Here is a 9,082-nt window from a genome sequence, read left to right on the forward strand (position 1 = left end):
AGGACTAAACACTCCGGCCCAGGTGAGGGCAGTATTGCACCCTCTGCAACCGCCAATGAACACCAGAAGAAGCGGAAGAAGAAAAAGATCGGAAATGATCAACCCATCAGCAGCTGGGTAAAATTAAGATACAATCTTTGTAAAATACCTCCGTTGTAATAATTTAATATCGTTAGAACTGAGCCAGTAATAACAATGGTATGTAACTGTATATTCTAGCAATAAACCCACGGAGTTCTTCTCAATGGAGCTGGAGATATAAAGTTAACCATCGGTCGGTAACATAAAGTCAACAGTGCCTAACATAAGCACTCCTCGATGAGGCAGTCCTGCGTTACAGGATTATCTTCATAAACACCGGAGGCTGTTCTTGGGGAAAGAATTGTTGTTCCAGAATGTCAGGTAAGCGTACATAACTAAATTCATGTAAGTGTGTTATCTGAGGGTGCTTGAAACAGGACAAATGATCAATCCCTTCTGTTCCTATTCTAATAAACAAAAGATTCTGAAGTAACAGCTAACAGGTTAGCTATCCTAGAGGGCTGAAGTAACTTGATACTAGCTATGTTAGCTGCACAACTCGGTTGCTGGCTAACTACCTTGTTAGTGTTGCATTGGCTAATAGCTAATTAGGCATAGCGTAGCCTGTTACATTGGTACTAAGTTTAAGTGCATGAAACAAAATGACTGATCGGCCACGTACCCCTCTAATGCCTGGTCATTTTTATTTTGCATATTAACTGAAATGTTAATTTGTGGTCATCGATCAAGTAAGTTAACGTATAACAGCTAACGTTAGCCAGTTGCCTGTCTAAATTATTGAACTTCCACGAACTGTAACGACTGTTCACATACCTGTGAATTAAGTCCAGACATTTGAGGAAGTACGCAATGACTGTAGCTAGTTTATTTATGGGACACCTTGGACTATAGTAAGGTGACGTTACAGTTTGAAGTTATTTTCTTAATATCGTTCATCTTCCTTTAAACTTTACATGGATGCTAAGACTAATGAGCCAGCTAACTTGGCTAGCATGGTAAATGGAAGTCCAAATGGTGGTTAACACTGAATATGACGGTTATCTAATATCAACAGCCTACCATATACCGGTATATCATTTTATTTGACATAGTACTACTTACAAGGCATATCGACATCGATGCCTCTCTTTAAAATTAAGTCGCTTCTGAAACTGACAGGGGTCAGTTTCTAGAAGGCGTCGTTGTCTAACCACTGTCCTAATCTTGTCTCGTTCCTGGCTATTTGCTGTAGTCAATGTTTTCGTTGCGTTAGTTTGCCAATAATGACCCTTTTCCCTACCTACCTGAACACCCACCAACTGAGAATTTCTCATCAAAATATTTTAAAACTAACATTAATTCATCTTGAGTGAACTGTTGAACCACGGTGCGTAGACAAGGACGCTTTCGAGAAATGCATCTTCTTACTAAGGAGCCACTGTCACCTAGCAGGCAACTGATAGGCCGTGGCCGTCTGTATTATTGGAATACAATATAAAAATCCCCCTAAACTCATTGTGAGTTAGTTTTTCATCCTCAACGAATATTGAGTAGGAGGCTATGCCATCAGCTGCGCTAGTGGAAGTGAAGGGCCAGTTTTTACCTGCTACATTCAGCATTATGTCATTACAACGTTGTTGGAGCTATGGTGGTTTGAATGGCTGAAGTAGTTATTTGCGACGCAGCTAGTATGGTTGTCATACACAGTCGTGAGTAGGTCGGTATTGAAGTACCTGAAATACCTTCGTTATTCTTGAAACGTAGCCCAGGTCAATAGCGCAAAGTCAGTGGTCTGTTTCCCAAGAAGAATGCAGTGCACGCCATCAGGGGGCGGCTTAATTGACAACAGAGACTGATCGTTAATAGACTGCCGCTATTTATACTCTCTGACAACACGGGGTCAACGGGTCTGTTTGGATTTATTTGGTGCTGGAGGTGTTTAATCTTTGGAAGTTCCTTGAACTGTGTAGTGCCCAGCTGCTCCACCGGTGTATCACCTTGCTTTGTTGACATTTTTGGCAGATGATGTTGTCCTGTTGAATGTCCCGGTTATCCGGCAGCTCTTCCATTGGGACTGTGGATTGGCCTGCTCACGAATGGTTTTAAAGTAAGTACTGATAAGCTTGATAAGCATACCATACCCACCATGAGAGGGGACTCACCACGTCATATGAAGTGTTACTGTCTGACAGGTATTTTGAGGTATAATGAGGACAAGATGTTAAATAACTGCTATTGGTTCAGAACTTCCCACAGCAACCAACCTCTCAATCCCACATGTAGCCTACGTATTATAACACATTTTATCGGTACTTAACAACAACAAGGGAAGATGCGTTTGCAAGCACTTCGCTGGGGTTGTTAAGTGGCCACATTGCTTTTTCGATGTTTTGTTGATTGGCCCGATTTATTTTCTGTCAGGTACTGTAGACAGCTGAACTGTTTAACTGTTTGATCGTAAAGTGTTACCATACTACGAGTGGGTCCCGCTGGATTAACTTCATGTTATTAGTTATGTTGTTAGCGAGAGCTCGACACACATGGATTCTCTTAGTGTAAAATGTAGTTGTAAATAAAGACGGTTTCAACTCTCATTCGGATTCTTTATAACACAAAACAACAGGTACCTCCACCCTGTGAGCGAGGAGGAGTTCCAGAGAGCCTGCTGGGACCTGAAGCTAAAAGAGAGCGTGTGGACCATCGACCTGGCCTACCTCATGCAACATTTGGGGGTCAAACATCGCTTCTGTACCCAAACTCTTGGGGTCGATAAGGGCTTCAAGAACCAGGTATCTGCTGGTAGACTCACTGTTTTTAGACCTTTGACTGTGTTATTGGAGTCCTTTAATGTGTGTGTGTGTGTGTGTGTGTGTGTGTGTGTGTGTGTGTGTGTGTGTGTGTGTGTGTGTGTGTGTGTGTGTGTGTGTGTGTGTGTGTGTGTGTGTGTGTGTGTGTGTGTGTGTGTTAGGGACTGTGAGTGAGAGAGTGTGCTTTAAAGGCCTCCTATGGTGTGTGTGTGTGTCCTTTAAAGATCTCCTATAGTTCCTTCTTCTAACAGCCCATTCCCCTCTGTGTTCTTCCCCCTGAAGTCTTTCTACAAGAAGCACTTTGACACCGAGGAGGACCGGGTCAACGAGCTCTTCCTGACGGCAGAGAGTAGGGGTGTGTCGCTCAAGAAATGGTAGGGATTTCCCTGGGGTGGTCTCTCCAACTCTGTGTGTGTCTGAATGTCCTGGTGTGTGTCTGAATCACCTAGTGTGTTAGCTCTGTGAGTGTGTGTTGTACGGTGAATACTGACTCCCCTGATGTGTGTGTCAGGTTTGTGTGTCTGTGTGTGTTGTACGGTGAATACTGACTCTCCTGATGTGTGTGTCAGGTTTGTGTGTGTGTGTTGTACGGTGAATACTGACTCTCCTGATGTGTGTGTGTCAGGTTTGTGTGTGTGTGTGTTGTACGGTGAATACTGACTCCCCTGATGTGTGTGTCAGCTCTGTGAGTGTGCAGGAGCTCCAGAGCCATGTGTCCGAGGGCCATGTGGCCATCGTGCTGGTGAATGCCGTGCTACTGGTGTGTGAGCTGTGCTCCAGCCCGGTCAAGTACTGCTGCTTCCTGCCTGTGGGCCAGAAGTGTTTCTGCAAGAAGCCCGACTACCAGGGACACTTTGTGGTGGTGTGTGGCTTCAACCACACGGCTGGATCAGTGTTCTACAACAACCCTGCCTTCTCCGACCGTGAGTAACATTGATGCTCTCGCCGGCCCCTGTGTGTGTCCTGCAGGGTTAGGGATAATAGGGTGTGTGTGTGCGCGCGCTGCAGGGATAGGGATAATCAATGATTAGTAAGGAAGAAAATCTAACCTTAAAGTTTCAAAATACATCCAAAAACATGTGCTTCCCCCTAGCTGTGTGTTTGTGTGCATATAGTTGCTTGGGCTGTGTAAACTGTGAGCTGTGCTGCGTATTCGTGTGTGTGTGTGTGTGTGTGTGTGTGTGTGTTCGTATGTGTGAGTGTGTGTGTGTTAACTTTCATCGTGCCTTGCAGGGGTGTGCTGCACCAGCATCGGTAACTTTGAGGAGGCGCGGCGCAGCTACGGCACAGATGAAGACATCCTCCTCATCTTCAAGGAGAGCTGATCCCTCCTATGGTCACCGCTCTCCCATCATGCACCTGTGCCCCACCTGATGGAACACAGACCCACGGTCACCGCTCTCCCATCATGCACCTGTGCCACTGGCAGCATCCCCACCTGATGGAACACAGACCCACGGTCATCGCTCTCCCAGCATGCATCTGTGGCTCTGCGTCCATCATGGCACTGGTGGCTCTGGCTGACGCCTCATGTGGGTGCAGAGTCTGGACAGCATTAGAGCAGTGCGTGCCCCCCCCCCTGGTCGCCATGACTCCGTGCTCTACCACCCAATGAACCCCCCCCTGAGGCCTCAGCCACACCCCGATGCTAGCAGACAGCGAGAGGCAGCACCCACTGACAACACCCCTCACTTCTGTCTTTAACCTAGCCGCTTTCATTGGGTGTAAATATAGGAGTTTGTTACCCCTTGGATTCAGTGTGCGTGTGCTTTATCTGTGGAAGACTGACCCCAGAAGGTGACCCCGCTTTGCGGGGAGTTTGGAGGGAGCCTGTGTGGAAGGAAAGACTGGAAGAGACGAGAGGAAATTAGCTGCTGATGACATCCCATGACCTCACTGTCTGTGTTCTAATGTAGTCTTGTGTAGCCTCCTCGTGTTAGGCCCTGTGTATTTACTAAATGAGTGTTTGACGACTGTTTTAATAATTGATTGAAAGAGGGACGATCTGTTCCGTAAACTCAGGTTAAACCAAGTAAGACAAACATGAACTGTAAGATGAATTGAGTCGAGTTGTTTTGCTCTGTAAAGAGAGCACTGCTACATACACACTAAGCGTTGTTATCTCTCAGCATCACCAGCTCATCGGTCCTGAAGGCCATGTGTGAATCGGCATGCTTAGGTAAGGACCCCTGCTGTCCTGGCAGACAGTGCACGTTTCATTACCTACACGCCTTCCTGCAGCATGCGCGTGCCACCGAGCAGCGTTTTGCAGCGTTCCGCACAGACGCCTGACAGCGTGGGACTAGTCGCGTCAGTAATCAGTGCTCGACCGCAGCAGGGTTGAAACCAGTACTGTATTAAGAGGTGGGACTGCAGGCCAGATGCTGACAGACTCCAGGCCAGATGTGGATGTCGGTCCTTCAGCGGACGGGCCGACTGCCCCCCCAGTGCACAGCGCAGGCGCACCTTCCGTTGAAGGGGCCTACCAGACGTTTAAGGATGAACTGCTATGTGCAAGTGGAAATAAATTAAAGACTGTTGAAATCATGTTGTCTAAGTCATCATGGATGCCACTATTTATAATTTTGCTTTAATTATGTGGGCGGAAGGATTGCACTAAGGAGTTATGTCAGCCATAATCAAGTGTTTTGTTTTCGACTCACCTGTACTGAGCTTTTCTGTCTGAACAGAATGTATTTAATTTCAATTAAGCGTTTATGGTTTTCGTAAGGAAAAAAATAAATTACACGCTTTATTTTTTAAGACATTATGTATACAGTTGCATTCAGCGATCAATAAAGTATATGATGTTTATTTTAATGATGCAAGAATTCTTCTCTATACTTGTTCTTTTTATTTTGAAAAGTTGCATCTTACATCTTTGGGGAGGCCATCTGGCAACCCATCAGTGACAAAATACAAGATGTTAATGTCTAAATACTCCTCCTCTGTGACCCCACCTAATGCCACCACCCCTACTACTACCACTAGGGTGCAGTAGACTCTCTGCAGTATAAGGTGGATTATACTGTCTGCAGTAGTACTGGGGGGTATTCCTCATACGTGGTTTAGTGACAAACTTGGATATGTTAACTCAGAGTAAGTGGTAAACCTCCTAATAAAAGTACCCTCGTTGGTTCATTCTCCTAGCAAAACAAAGCCATTAGGCTCTTCTATTAGGAGGTTTACCACTTACTCTGAGTTAACTTACCCAGGTTTGTCACTAAACCATGTACGAGGAGTACCTCCCAGGTGGAGGTGTACTGGGCTGTTGATGATCCAGTGATGGTGTTCTACTCTTTGATGATGTTGGGCTGGAACTCATGCTGGACGGCTTCAGCAATCTCTTCGGCATACATGTCAAAACGGCCGGTCATCTACAGTGAAAATGAACCCACAACCAAAGTCAATTTTATTGCTGTTCACTATATCAAGGTGCTTCACAGCAGTGGTTCTCAAAAGTGTGTTGTCTAAGGTGAATTGTGAAGCCTACTTTTTAAAAAAAGTATATAAATGATTTATTCTAAACAAGGTTTAGGAGAAGCCCATAGGGATGATTGACAGTCGTCACTCACCCCACTTCCACTTTCTAGGAGATGTTAACATTTATCTGTCCACCATGTCCCAAATTCCAGTCTATCAACATATTGCTTAAGGAGAATGGTGTGTGTGTGTGTGTGTGTTAACCAGATTTAATGACAAGGCATTGGCCAACCTTGAAGTTCCACTTATCAGCGATTTGCCGGTTTAGGTTCAGGTCAAGCTCAGTGACCAGGAGCCCATCTTGAGTTCTGGAGAGACCCGGTGAGCGACTACCATCTGGCGCCGCCACGTAGCTGGATCCATAAAAGTGTCCAAAGTCACGGTGGGCTGAAGTATAAGGGTAGAGAAAGTAAGAGCCCAGTCAAACCAGAAGATGTGAGCTGAACAGAGACAACCAACCTTTTAGTGCAAATATCACAAAACACCCATATTTATACAGTTGGGAAAATAAGTAATTGAACTGCCGATTTCGCAGTTGGGCCACTTGCAAAGAAATGTGTGATCTATAATTGTAATGTAGGTGTATTTTAACAGTGAGAAATAGAATATCAACAACAAAATCCAGAAAAATGCATTTTATAACATGTATTTATTTGAATTTGATGCAGAAAATAAGTATTTGAACCCCCAAGCAGACAGCAAGAATTCTGGCTCCCAATGACCAGTTATGTGCCCAAGAAGCACACAGTTTACGTAGAGAAAGTAAGAGCCCAACCAAACCAGAAGATGTGAGCTGAACAAAGACAGCCAACCTATTATTGCAAATATCACAAAACACCAATATTTATATGTGTGCATCATGACTCTACTGCCAGTATAATTACCTTTTTTTCCATCACCAGAGGTAAACTCATTCTTGAAATGTTCCTGTTTTTACAGAACACATGATAAGATGTCAACACATGACACACACACACACACACAGATACTGAGATAGACACACACAATTCACATACCACTACCATAGCTTCACCTACCATACCCACTACCATAGAGCTCCACCTACCATACCCACTACCATAGAGCTTTACCTACCATACCCACTACCATAGAGCTTCACCCCCCATACCCACGGTCACAGAGGTTCACTTACTGTGCCTACTCGGTTGATGGCACAGGTGAAACAATGGTTGGCAATGGCTGCATTCCTTGCTTCAATTGACCACATAGGCTCACTGGAAACAAAAACACATGGTCAGTCTTTGCACCTCATGTTCAGTGTTCATGCACTGAGCATAAACTGACACACTAGATACAATCAAAATGATATGGTTTCATGGCTGGCATTGACTTTAAACTCTTAATTAATTCATAACACACCGTTTATGTGTTTACTGTTCTACACGCATCTAATTCATTCATTACACACCGTTTATGTGTTTAGGCAGACACATACTATGTTCAGACTCATACTATGTGCAGTATACTAAACAGGGCAGACTCATACTATGTGCAGACTCATACTATGTGCAGTACTACTAAACAGGGCAGACTCATACTATGAGCAGCATACTAAACATAAGCCCTACCAGAAATCCAGAAGACTGTCAGACAGGGCCACTGTCATACTGGTTACTGCGTACCTGAGTGCCCCGACCGTGGCAGAAGGGTTAAAGATGATTTCTGCTCCATTCAGACCGTACAGAAACCAGTTGAGAGGGTGGTGGCGTCCGTAGCAGATGTTAACGGCTATCCTCCCAAACTGCGTCTGAAACACGCGATGGCCTGTGTTCCCCTCCATGTAGTAGCTGGACTGTAAGCAGGTTGGAAGCGTAAGAGGGTCAGGGTCTGGCAGCAAGCATTCATCTAAGCAACACACTTCATCAAACAAACACTAGGTGGCACTAACACAGCAAAAACCACAAAATTACCCCCCATACACACACACATACACACACACACACACACACACACACACACACACACACACACACACACACACACACACACACACACACACACCCACATAAACACATGCACACACACACACATAGACACACACATATAGGCATAAGATCTACACACATTTACATGACATTGAACTGTGGGGTACCCTAACCCTTACCTATGACGTTGAACTGTGGGGTACCCTAACCTATGACGTTGAACTGTGGGGTACCCTAACCCTTACCTATGACGTTGAACTGTGGGGTACCCTAACCTATGACGTTGAACTGTGGGGTACCCTAACCCTTACCTATGACGTTGAACTGTGGGGTACCCTAACCTATGACGTTGAACTGTGGGGTACCCTAACCCTTACCTATGACGTTGAACTGTGGGGTACCCTAACCTATGACGTTGAACTGTGGGGTACCCTAACCCTTACCTATGACGTTGAACTGTGGGGTACCCTAACCTATGACGTTGAACTGTGGGGTACCCTAACCCTTACCTATGACGTTGAACTGTGGGGTACCCTAACCTATGACGTTGAACTGTGGGGTACCCTAACCCTTACCTATGACGTTGAACTGTGGGGTACCCTTACCAATGACGTTGAACTGTGGGGTACCCTAACCCTTACCTATGACGTTGAACTGTGGGGTACCCTAACCTATGACGTTAAACTGTGGGGTACCCTAACCCTTACCTATGACGTTGAACTGTGGGGTACCCTTACCTATGACGTTGAACTGTGGGGTACCCTAACCCTTACCTATGACGTTGAACTGTGGGGTGTAAACCTTGAGACCTGGGCCAGTTTGTTG

The 9,082-nt window shown here is 45.3% G+C and overlaps 2 protein-coding genes across 2 annotated transcripts in view; one reads left to right on the forward strand and one right to left on the reverse strand.

The window, feature by feature from the left end:
* The first annotated feature begins 102 nt into the window (after window positions 1-102).
* Window positions 103-5,606, forward strand: gucd1 (guanylyl cyclase domain containing 1). The gene is made up of 6 exons (XM_080851986.1): window positions 103-402; window positions 2,044-2,128; window positions 2,645-2,810; window positions 3,111-3,202; window positions 3,510-3,751; window positions 4,062-5,606. The coding sequence occupies exons 1-6, from the start codon at window positions 396-398 to the stop codon at window positions 4,151-4,153; spliced, it is 684 nt and encodes a 227-aa protein (XP_080708112.1). The 5' UTR covers window positions 103-395; the 3' UTR covers window positions 4,154-5,606.
* Window positions 5,607-6,121: 515 nt separating this feature from the next.
* The window catches only part of upb1 (ureidopropionase, beta), a gene marked incomplete at both ends in the record, with an annotated part of 8,111 nt that continues 5,150 nt past the window's right edge, over window positions 6,122-9,082 (reverse strand). The window contains 5 exons of the mRNA XM_080852712.1: window positions 6,122-6,205; window positions 6,544-6,698; window positions 7,196-7,238; window positions 7,465-7,546; window positions 7,955-8,124. Of these exons, the coding sequence (XP_080708838.1) occupies window positions 6,122-6,205; window positions 6,544-6,698; window positions 7,196-7,238; window positions 7,465-7,546; window positions 7,955-8,124 (534 nt within the window). The remainder of the gene's footprint in view (window positions 6,206-6,543; window positions 6,699-7,195; window positions 7,239-7,464; window positions 7,547-7,954; window positions 8,125-9,082) is intronic.

Source organism: Sprattus sprattus (assembly GCF_963457725.1).
Source record: "Sprattus sprattus genome assembly, chromosome: 15".
NCBI lineage: Eukaryota > Metazoa > Chordata > Actinopteri > Clupeiformes > Clupeidae > Sprattus > Sprattus sprattus.